We start from the raw sequence: 12,469 nt of genomic DNA on the forward strand, positions 1-12,469 counted from the left end.
GCCATGGAAAGTGGTAGGACAGGGACTTAACGGCCATGCAAGACTAGAAGTATTCCATCCCAGTGTTTGAGGCAGGAGGAATTTAACAAGGCAGAAAACATTATTTAAATTGGAGTCTAACTAGGGAACTGTGGTTAATACAGCTAACCACAAGTCAAGCCTTTGCTTGACTTGAACCACAAGAGGAAAACATAGGCCTGCAGCAGGCTGCACAGCCAACAGCTCTGTGTTACATAAAAGAGCTACATAAAGGACACTACTGAAACACGGGACCTTTTCTTAATTCTAAGCTAAATAATTAACAAAAGATGCTGTTGGACTTTCTGTGTAACTGAACTTACTCGGCTCTGCTGGCCTTTGGTAACAACCACCCAGAAACTGCAAATGAAATGCAGGTGTATAGTGGCACTTCGACCAGCAGTCAGCAAGGAAAGCAGCAGTGACTACTGATTTACTCAAAGTCTGACAAATATTTTAGCTCTTCTCTTTTTACCAGTAGAACAGAAAGTGATTCTGCTTCACACAGAAAAGTTTTAAACTTTTTTTTTGCATAAGGTTTAATATAATAAGCAATATTAATAAAATAAGCTAGTAAATAAATAAATAAATCTCTAATTAAACTCCCTGCCTCTTCTCCTTGTTTAAAACAGCATTTGCTGGTAAACTATTCAAAAAGCTTCCTACATTATGCTTATCTTCTCCAACTATGATACACATACTTCTATAAATATGACACACTAAACTATACAAGTAAGGCCCTGCACTTTGAACTCTTACAGAAAAGAGATTACACTTGCCTCTTGCAATCAGTCACAGCATGCAGAAGTAAATAAACCCCCCAAAACTGGAGGCACGGCAAACTTGGGATCTAGGAAGTAAAGTTCACTCTATGAAGTATTTTGGTCTAAATGCTAAGAGCTACCCAAGGAGGAGTTTTGTTTGTATATTCTTCTGTGGGATTTACTCCTTATTCAGTGACTTGGCAGAAGCCTACATTTTATTTCTAGCAATACCAGGCTCTTAAAGCAGTCATGCATAGCCGTATGACAAACTGACAAAAGGCAAAACAGCCCTGGCCTAAACTATAAGAAGCAAACCAAACCCCTTGCTAATAAAATACATTAGGTGCAGGAATATAATGATACATAAGATATATAAATAATTTGACTTTGAAAAGGAGCTAACTAATCAGATTCAGTGTTCATACCACAACTAAGCTCTAGCCATTTTTCTGTTAATGTGCTTACCGCCAAGTGTTGGGGCTCCATTACACAGAACTAAATACCTCCTGCTCCTCAGACACCACGTAAGCATTTCATGCAGAAATGTAACTCTCACAAACTCAAAACTACAGGACCCAAGCTGTAAAAGAGGACAGGGAATCTCAGCAAGGCACTGTCTCCATACTTCATTTCTGGAGACTTCATTTCTGCAATCAAATCAGCTGCTAGTCAGTATGTACTCAGTAGTTTTTTTGAAGTCTTAGCATACAAAAAATGCCATCCAAAAACTACTACTTTATGCTGTGGTAAGGAATCTCACTACTTTTCATTTCTGAAAGAAATTTCAAATGGTAATTTGCCATTAAGAGAAGCATCAAGATTTTATTCATTTCCCTAATCATCTTGCAGAAAAAGCTGTATTTCATATGGCAAAATGCACCTTACATTACTGAAGTTACAATCTGACTGCTGGTACGTCATTTCATTCACACAGAAATGACAGCAAAGAGATCTAAGACGAGGTTATACACTTGTGAAATCTGTTGCTCCCAGCTGCTGACTGTGCTCCAAAGCTCTTTGCTAGCTGTAAGAATGTAGTTTCTATATAATGACAGTGATTTTCCGTCATTTGCGCATTGCTGTGTATGGTTTGTCCTAGTGAAGAAATACGCAGTGTAAGTCCGATATGTAAAATACTCTTCCAGTTTTTGTAGCAATTTAATGCCAGAGTCAGAATGTAGGAGATTTTCATTCTTTAATTATTGTAAATGGTAGCTGAAAAGCAAATGGCATAAAATATCTAAATTAGAGAACTATGTGAGGTGACTGCTCAATATGGGGCCAAAAATCCCTTCCTACCTGTAAATACATACACAACACTTACCATTCCCCATTTGCAATAAATTAATATTACACCTACATTGCTCTATCATATGATTTTTGTGCCTAGGTTATTTCAAAACAGTTGTCACTTCTACCCTCTTCTAACTTATTTGTTTAATTTTGTAAATACTTGCTCCAGGAAAGGTTTTTATCACAGCCAAGTTAATTTTTTAATTGTCACTGTGGTACGTTTCATGTAAGGATTTGTTGATGTTACACACGTGGCTACCAATGGATTTTTTAGGTATTTCTTTCATAACTGTTGTACGAAAACATTGTAATCTATTAGATGGCCACAGCCTGAACAACAGAAATTCAAAGGTGGAAAAGGAAGACAACAAAGAAATGTTATGGGTGGATGCAAAGATCAGTCTGCTTGTCATCAGTGGAATCTTACTTTGACAATAAAACAAAGCCACTTAAAGCAAATGCTGGTAATTTCTCAAAGGTCCCAAACCCTCTGGTGCCTTTCAGAGAAGCTGTAGGTGCTCACCACTTCTGAAATGCAACCCCTAAGGTAATGACAGGTGATAAGATTAACTGGAGTAACAAAATATAAATGTATAATCAAACAACACAGGCTGCTGTGCCTGTATTGTAACTCACCCTGCTGCACCTAGTGGTTTCAGGTATTGTAAAACACCTCAGAGGCTGCGTATCATGACTTTTAATCAGTGTTGAAATGAACCCTTCTTTGCTTCTCCCCGATTTATCCCCCCTGCCTCACACACAAATCAGGCCTCTTGCTAAGAAAGACTGGAGAAGACTCCCAGCAGTGCCAGCCAACATTATGCCTTATACGGCAGGGAAAAAAGCTACGCAAAGGCTCAAGGTACTTTTTACCTCTCCAGAGACTCCTCTCTGCTATCAGAGTACTGGCAGTCCTAGCAGCAGGACAGCAAACTAGAAATGACACTAGATTCTCTGTAAAGCATCACTGTCATCAATTGCTGGGCCAATCAATACAAGCATAACTTTTCTAGCAGTATCAATATGCTGCTTCCTATCCAATCCTCTAAAAGGCAAATGGCACAACGTACCAATTTAAAAATAGCTGCTATAGGGTTAATTCAGGATTTTTCTACATGAAACAGAACAGTTCTCTTCTGTGGCTTAAAATGCTGAACTTCCATTGGGCTCAAAAGAAATCTCATCCTGAGGGATGGTATTTAAATTATTCTTTTGTTATACATCCACATGGTCTTAGCACAGACTGTCAATAAAATAATCTTTTTTATAACTAGTGAACATAAACCAATGGATTTAGTGCAAGAGTTGTATAACATATAATGAACATGTATGTGGGTTCCCACATGTACACGTCACATGTTGTGAAGAGTTCATTTACAGCCACTGCTGGATCCAAAAAAGCTGAAGTAAAACCAGCTTTGTGTATACATGGCCCTCAGTCACAGGATGTGGTATGCTTCCTGACATCCCACAGAAAGAAAAGGTGTTTTAGGGGTGATCGGGATGCCTGATGCTGGAAGGGAGACAAAGCTGTTTAGGTCTCTGTTTCCAGCATGGATATTTTGCCAAAGATGTAACAACATCAGCATGGATCTCTGGTATTTAGTTTCCTGCTTGGCTGCAGTCCCTGAGCAATCGCGGGTTCTTGGTCTCCATGCATTAGCTTCTGATCTATAGAGAAGTACTGTTACTTTCTTGCTAAGAGATGCTGTATTGTTAAATGCATTAAAAATAGAGACAAACTAACACGATACCATCTTACAAGTCCACCCCTTCCAGCATCTGAAATCACATCACTTCACAATAATCACATTTTTACATTTAAAGGAAAAGCTTTTAAGGTCCCACAGGTGCAAATGCACCAAAACCAGTAGACAAATGAAGCAAACAAGTAATCATACACTTTGTGAACAAGTCCTGAAGCAATAAAACTTCTGTATTTCTGAAGAGCATTTTAGCTTAGGTAGCACTCATCCTTGTTGTGACCTATCAGAAGCGCAAAAGAAAGGACGGTTGAGGCTTAGAAGTTTTTTCTTACTTTTGGTTCAATGACAAAACTTCCTATGCTTGGCAAAATTAGAAGCCCATACATGCATATACAGAGTTTACTATGTATGAAGTTCTTCTCACATATAAGGAGTAGGAAAGAAAATCAAATTTCATTCTGTGAATAGAAACAAACCATATGATACATCATTGGCATTATGTAGATCTCTTCAATAAAATCATAATTTAACAGGAATTGTCAGCCTACGTAGAAAAAAAAAAGTGAGTTCACACTAATATGTAAAAATCAATATAGTTTTTAGAGGCACAGAGCAGCACTTTGCAAGAAGGACACAAAGAGATAAAAGGGAACTTTTTTCTGAATTAAAACAAGTAAATAAATGTAGATTTCTTTTCAGATTAAAAAAAAAAGACAAGTATTTAACACACTTTGAAGTTGGCAATGACTAAAATATTTTAACTAAGGTAACATGGAAGCTTTTATAGGATTCACAGTATTTACCTCTGCAATCTCTATCCTTCTTGCAAGTTCATCAAGAGAAGAAAAGCTGTCATCTAGTGATAAAGCTTCCAGTGAGTTGTAGGATGCTCGTTCAGGTGAAATATCTGGAACAGTTTCAAAATCCTCTTGGTTTGCTAAGCTTGCAAACGATTCTTCAGTGTCTATTATGTTACCATTTAAAAGTCTAAGAAGAAAATCTTCTTGTTCTTCATTTTTTACCTTCTCCTCCTGTCCTGCTGCTCTCTGCATTTCCTTGCATACTCGTGAAAGGGCAGTACTCTCATGCTCAGACACTTTATGACTTCCAGAGCACACGTTCGATGCAGTTCTGTCCTGGGGAGATTTTTCGTCATCATCATCGGGCTGTTTCTGTTGCTGGTTTAAATCACTATTTCCGAGCTGGCCACTAGCAATTTCTGAAGAGCTAGCAACATGTTTTGATCTGAGAAGATTTTTATCAGCTTGTACATCTTTATCAGTAGAAACCGAATCAGTAGGCATATAATCAGCATCTGTTAAAACCACAGCATCTACCATTGGCCCAGGAGAGATTTTCACTCCAGGCTCCCCAGCTGTCTCTTTTATTTTTTCTGCATCCTTAGAGAGCTGCCTTTCTCTCAGCTGCAAACTGTTATCTTTACCGGCATCCCCTGATGATAAACAGCCCGAAGAAGGCCTGCCCACTGTCCCTGTGGACTGGGTGTGTGGCTCCAATGTTGATTCAGCACTGCAGTGCTGCTCCTCCATGTGGTCCTTTCCTGCTGCTACCGAAAGGCTTGCTGTCTCGGTCTGTCTCTCAGTTTTGTTTTCACCTGGAGGACGAGAGCTCAGCTGTTTATCTTCTTTCTTTGGTCCAATGCCAGGACAAGTTTCAGTACCTACGCGCAACAGGAAAACAGTTCCAGTGTTTTTAAATGATTTAAAGCACCAGCAGAGGAGAGAGAGAATATATTATCATTTGGTAACATTGGAAGCTAATGCTTTAAAACGTGCTCCCATATCGGGAGGTACTTATGCTCCAGGCAGAATGAAAGCTTTGTTAGTCTCAAGTAGTCTGAAAAGCTGACTCCTGATTTAACACAGTGTTTACACACATTCTTGCAGGCTAAGCACATGATAGTGTGCCCTCCTGAAGAGAAACAGACTTACTCCCATGCTTCAAGCAAAATATGTATTTAAGTGTCTTTCTGAACAGCTACATTCCTTCTAAAGCATATTTTATATGGCTGCACATTATGGAGGCCTGAAGTACAGACACATGCACTTAACAATTAAAAAAACCCTGTATTTTGATGCTGGTGTATCTATCGCACAAGATCTCTGTATTTGCTTTAAAAGAACTGAAATTATACTAATTTAATACATTTTAAATTAAATTCTTTTAAGTGGGTAACTAGCTCCTTTAGTTAACGGTAAATTAAAAATCTAATTATGGTATTTTACATAGCATACTGCATAACAATTTACTTTTTGGAATTGAAAGTTAGTTTACGTATTAAAAATGCAACTGGATTCGTTTTATTTCTGTATTCATATTTGCAATACAAATAGAAATGGATTTTTCTGATCTGAAATTTCAGAGAGAGCTGAGAGGAATACTATGTAGTTTGTGAATTCACCTACCATTGACATGATCTGCTAATGAAAGAGTAGACAGCCTAAATTGCCAATAAAATTACGAGACATTAACCATTATGAGAAGCTCAAAGCCAGATCTTGCCCTTAAGGCTTATGAAGAGAGAAAAGGAGTATTCAACATTAGAATACCAAAGCAAGCTAACTATAACAGAAACTCTCTTTTTCTTCCATAACTTTAATAAAAACTAAGTTAAGACAATGCTACAGTAGGACTACTGTTACAGTAATAGTAATAACTCCAAACAACAAATTCCTACCTCCAGAAAACGCTTGTTTGCATTTTTTGGGTCACAGCCAAAAGCAGAAAGATCTCATGAATATATTAACGAAGAGATTAAACACTGCCCTGATTAACTGTACACATTCTGACAAGATGGACTGAAGATATTATCATATCTCTATGACAATCTTACCCTCCCTCACCTGTTAAAACACTTTAAATCTGAGCAATTTCCTTCACTTGTTACACGAAACAGGGTCACATTCTTTTGTCTTTTAGGAAATAGTCACATTATTTCAGTTTATGGCACAATTTTATTAAATTCTAAACTACCCCCATAGTGAAGTACAAGACAGCATAGAAAAGTTAGGCTTGGGAATTGAAGAAGAATATCCAACCATCTCAAAATGCAGACAAAAAGAACAACATTAATGGTTGAGAGCATATAGAGAACATAACTTATGAATGAAGAAACGGGTATGAGACCAGGACTTCTTGAAAACTAGGTACAGATGTAGTAGATAGCCCAAGGGATTTGTAACGTGATATTGAGCCCTACACATATAGGTCATGAGTTCAAACACAGCCTGGATTACTCTGACAAGATTTTGTTACCATCTGTCAATTTCCCCCAGTGGATACATCCACATTACAACAGGCATCTTTGTTGGTAACCCCAACTGCAGTATCAAAGATTAAATGGGAACGGAAATTAAATCAAATTCTTTACAAAGAGAGATGGCCCTTCAGCTCAGGCTTCTATTCCTAAGACAGTAATAAATGACGCCAACACTGTTATCTGTCTGCAGAGGTACAGGAACTGAGATGTAACAATCACCATTACATTGCACATCAAATTTTCAGCAGCTTTCAGTATTTTCTCTACACCTACTTCAAAACACCTGATTTAGACAACTCATGCCCACTACATGCTCAAGGCAAGCTAAGACAAACACTTGAAGACTTACATTACAGAAGATGCTTTTTCCTACCAAGTTAAATGAAGATGTACCCACCAAGGTGGCAGCAATTTTTATCTGTCGGAGTTGTAACAAAGTGTCTACAGAAAATCTTCTACCAGTAAAAGCACTTATAGAAATTTAAGCTTCCCCCCCCCCAAACAGTTACTATTAAATTGCCACCTGCGTTGTTCATCACAGAAACCTGCAGTCACTTCATTCTGTTACCCCAGGGCAGTCTAGCAGGGAGTGCTGAGAACACGATGGCATTCTTCCAGTGGACAATTCACACTTCCCTAGTCTTTGTCCCCGTTTCCATTTAAAAACAAATCCTTTATGGCTTAAAAGAAAACAGGGTATGTAAGAAGTTTCTCGACACCTTGAAAATAGGGTTATATGTACACACTGCAAATTTATGCAAAGTGTTTTATTAAATTCATCATTTCACTAGAGATGATTTCATAAAACACACGAACATGATTATCTTTAATTAACACTACAGTTTTCAGTTAGAAACCAAATAAATTAATGGATATAGTATGCATCAATTCTCATCTTTTAATATACACACATAGCTTTAAGGGCCCGACCTTTCTGTCGGTGGAATCAAAGAAAAAATCTGCCAGGGAGGAAAGTGTAATAGAACACGAATTCACATGAAGGACAGTCTTCAAACTACTTGTGCATTTCCTTTTACTGTCATACCGTAAGTCACACTTTTACTACCAGCAGCTGAGTTCAGTAGTTCTCCCTTTCATATTGGCAGATACGTTTCTATGTAGAATGTTGGGAGAAAAAAATAAATAAATAAAGGTTCTTGCTGTTGTAGGAAAAAAACCTGACAAAAGCAGAAGATAAGCATTGTAAGTTCACAGTGAGAAGGCCTGTGCTGAACAGGTTAGTTGGTTAGTATAAATATTAGAAACTGTATAATTCTAATAGTATAGGATTCCACTGGGGTTCAGAGAAAATTAAGATTCCGCCTCGTGTATATACTACTTTAGTCCTTATCCATGGAGCACTGTATCATTTACCCACAGCTTGGATATCTTTTGTCCAGCACTGAGCAACGTAAATAAATCCAGAGTTATGGATCATCTCTGTCCATCTTCTGTATTAGCTCATACCAGTGCCCTCCCTGCCCAAATCCTAACTGTGACAAAAACATTCAGCCCTATGCTGCTGACACATCGACATTGTGAGGGGCAGTAGTAACTGAGTGACCATTGCTTTTATTAAAAGACAAGCTGTCTTAACAGATCAAGAGATCTGTCAGGGTCAGGAGTCATAGCTTCCTCAAGAACGTACTAATTTGTGAAAAGCATCTCTTGTAAATCTTAAGCATTTAATCTTGAGTTAGGCTTGAAATACCCCTATCTTTGTATTGACAAAATATTCAGCACTGCTGGAAAATTCTCAGCAGAACAGCTTTATAATGGAATACATAGTTTTATTAATTTACAAACACTTCACGGGAACCCAAAGGTTTTGATGACATTTTGACAAGAGTTACATTAAAAGAAAAACACGAAAAAATCCATTTGCACCATTAATTACTTTCACATTAATTTTAATATGTCTAGATGTTGTATCTTAACATTTACAAAAAATGCTACTTAATTCAGAAGTTTCAAAAGGTCAGAATTTCTGCTCTCCAGAAAGCTTTTGCTCCCACTTGGAATAAAAATGATGTAATTATAGGTACTTTTTTTTTTTTCAGCCATCCAAAACCAAAAGGACATTCAGTTCTTTTGATCTGCTTTCTGAGCTGTCAAGCATGTTTGCTCCACGTTTTCAATGTTTTGTTTTTAGTTAGGTTGCTAAGACAGAAAAGGATCAGTATAGTGGTCACAGTGAAAAGAGGACGAAGATGCGGAGAATCCACACACCTAGAGAATTATCATTTTGCTATTCTGTATTTTCATTAACTCCAAGTTCTGAACATCCTGGCCAATATGCACTTGTTGGATAGCTTAGGTTGAAGGGGACCTCTGGAGGTCACCTATGCCAACCCTCATCTTGTGAGAAATTCTGGCTGTTTTTGAGGAAAGGTCCTGAAGTTCAGGCGATTTTTGGCAACCGGAGTGCAGCATAAAGAGAACATTTTTGCTGCAAGAGAGAAAGATAAAGCACGGCCTAGTGGCCTAATGATGCTGTTTCCCTCTCTGTCTCCATTTTAACAATTCATTAATTTGCAAATGTTTCATAAAAACCCAATGATTCTAACGTGTTTCTCAAATAAAGCAGCTGCTCCCCAAGGCAGAAGGATGAAAATGACCTAAAAGTGTGTACCAAAAAAAAAATTAACAAAACTATAGTTTTCTCTTCAAGAAACCCAAAAAGCTCCTTAATTTTCTGTGCTGTTAAAGAAATATGTAGCCCCAATTCAGTGTAGCACATGTAATTAAAAGTTACTAATACAAACAAATGCATGTACACGTACATACATATACACACATACCTGATTTAAAAGCAGCAGCTTCTCTTTTCTTTGAATCCTCTGATCCCATTAACTGGAGCAAGCAACCGCTTTCCCATGTAATTTCTGCAGCTACTGGCTGTAAAATATGATAGCATTTCCTGTCATTTTTGCACTGGAATACTGTGACTTCTTGAGACATTCAAGCTTCAAATGGTTCTGCACTGAACTGGAAAAACCATGTCTAATAATATTAGTTGTAAATTTATTAGCAATCTTTGGCAAAGCAAAATTCACATAAATGGCTCCTTACCTTATTTTTGGGTGCCTGTGGCCTGCAGCAATGAAGAAAAAAAGAATAAATTAAACTACTCAGCAACAACATTCTTCATAAAAAATGGCACTGAAATCCTATTAGCCTTTTCTCTGCTCTAATATTAGCACAGAACTTTTCTAACATTGAAACGGCATCAGCATGTTAAGACAGTTTCAAACACAGATCTGTACCATATGTAAATATAATCAAAAGACCAATTAGCCCAAACATTGCCCCACCTATTTAAGAAAGCAGTTAAAAGTTACTGCAGCATATCAAGCGATCTAAATTCCTGTACAACTTTTTGCTAAAGGAGAACACTGCCAACTTTCAAAATCACGTAAGGACACAGGATCTACTAGTATTAAAAATACTGATTGCTATAACAGAGGTTGAGGAAGGGGAAAAAAAAACACCACCACCACCTCCTTACTTGCCTCTCCTTAGACTGTTTACACTGGGACATATTTTCTGGCTGTTGTAAGATAGAACAGCTTCCACTGACTCCACTGGGATTCGCAGGTGAGTCAGCATTGCTAATAGCGTGGACTTTGCAAGCTGTGTAAACATTCGTGCACGATGTGTACCTTGCTTTCAACTTAAAAAGCAAAATGCTCATATTTTCCAAGACCCTGTCTTAAAGTATTATTTTAATTGCAAAATAAATTGAGCATAAAGCTTAGAAAAAAATATATTAAATAGACTTTTGCCTAGAGAGTTCTGGAAAAGTAATATTATATACAGAGAACCAATCATGGCAAATGAACAGAATCCTCATTTTTTATCAAGTTGCAGGGTTCTTCAGAACCAGGAATGATTTTACATAATTGAATTTTTATATTTAAAAGTGAGGCTGCATGTAAGAATTAGAAGGAGAAAGCAAAATTATTCTCAACAAGGTGAGAATTCAGTGCCTAGGGAGGTGCTGCTAGTTGTGGCATATAAATTGTAATAGTCTTGAATCCTAATCTTCATGTGGGCTTGCAAGGTCACATATATAAAATGTAGCTTGAGGAACCCTGCAGGCGCACAGAGTGGAAGCTTGCAGCAGCAGCAGGCTCTGGGAGAAAACTTGCAGCTACGGTGCCAGAGCTGCCTCTACCTCCCATGGAAACGCAGGCTTACGCTTTCTGGGGATTCCCCCCGCCAAATGCATTCAGAGTACAACAAACAACCTCAGCCTGGGCTCTGATGGTCAGCCTGGGTGCTTTCCAACTTCTGTATTGTCACCCACAGAAAAAATGTGGAAGCTACATCACACTCTGTGAACAACAGGAATATTTTTGCTTTTGCTACATCCAACTGACTAAGCCAAAGCAGACGTATTTGAGAAAAATTCTCTCTCCCCATCTGATTGAGGGCATCTTTTGGCCGATCATTTTTCAGTGGTAGCTAGTATCCTTTTTTCACCAGTCCCTTAAAAGGCCTAGCGGGTAAGACATTCACCCATGAAATAACAGGTCTTTGCCTTCCTAATGGGTAAAATCCTTTATATGTTACTATCCAGAAGCGTACCCCAGGAACTGTTCAAAAGTTTGCTATATTGTGATAAAATGGTTTGTGAGGCTGCTGAACCAGGCAAAGCAGGTACAAACAAAGATTTCTTAACTTTTCCAAAGACTGTCACACTAGTCAAGTACAGAACTGCTGCTTCATAATGTTTAAGCAACCCATATGAAATCAACAGAAGGTAACAAGAATGACTCAAAGCATTAGTGATTGTCCTAAAATGTCAAAGATTTTCAAATGAAGTCCTATTGAGTAGTTGTGAGTACTCGAGTTTGAGGTGTTAGGCAACTGTATTTAAAAACAGTGATTAGAACAGTAGGTATAGGCACAAGCACCATCATCAGATCTGCAGTCTGTCTCTTCCTAAATGAACATTTCCCAGTTTTTACTTTGGCTGAAAATACAAATTAACTCAACACTCCATTTTTGGCAGAGTAATGATTTGCTGAAAACAGTCCAGATCTAGTCCCTGTACATTCCTCAAATCATATGAGAACACTGTGAAAACTGATGGTAACTGAAACATGTCAATTGCATATCAGGAACAGCAACCACTTTATAAGCAAATTCACTGAAGTCAATGGGATACAGATTTTATTTTGGGATTGACTTTTTAAAAACACCCATAGTAGTAAGTAGACAACAGCTGCACTAGCATATTAGTACTGTAAAAGTAATATTTTCTTATACTTACTGTTGATGCGAAGAACAAACTTTAGTAAGCTTTTCCAGCTCTTCACTACTCAGTTCTTTAGCTGCATTCCTCAGCGTTCTAACTGGACTAGAAACTGCTGTTTTCCATTTTCTTTCTAAATTAAACCAAA

At 37.8% G+C, this 12,469-nt stretch overlaps 1 protein-coding gene across 4 annotated transcripts in view; it reads right to left on the reverse strand.

Moving 5' to 3' along the window:
* CNST (consortin, connexin sorting protein) overlaps nt 1-12,469 on the reverse strand; it is a 55,476-nt gene that overhangs the window by 12,610 nt on the left and 30,397 nt on the right. For all 4 annotated transcript variants that reach the window (XM_066995523.1, XM_066995524.1, XM_048052103.2 and 1 more), the window contains 4 exons: nt 12,340-12,454; nt 10,134-10,155; nt 9,863-9,959; nt 4,585-5,462 (listed from right to left, as the gene is read on the reverse strand). In XM_066995523.1, the coding sequence (XP_066851624.1) occupies nt 4,585-5,462; nt 9,863-9,959; nt 10,134-10,155; nt 12,340-12,454 (1,112 nt within the window). The remainder of the gene's footprint in view (nt 1-4,584; nt 5,463-9,862; nt 9,960-10,133; nt 10,156-12,339; nt 12,455-12,469) is intronic.

Source organism: Anser cygnoides, chromosome 3 (assembly GCF_040182565.1).
Source record: "Anser cygnoides isolate HZ-2024a breed goose chromosome 3, Taihu_goose_T2T_genome, whole genome shotgun sequence".
NCBI classification, from domain to species: domain Eukaryota; kingdom Metazoa; phylum Chordata; class Aves; order Anseriformes; family Anatidae; genus Anser; species Anser cygnoides.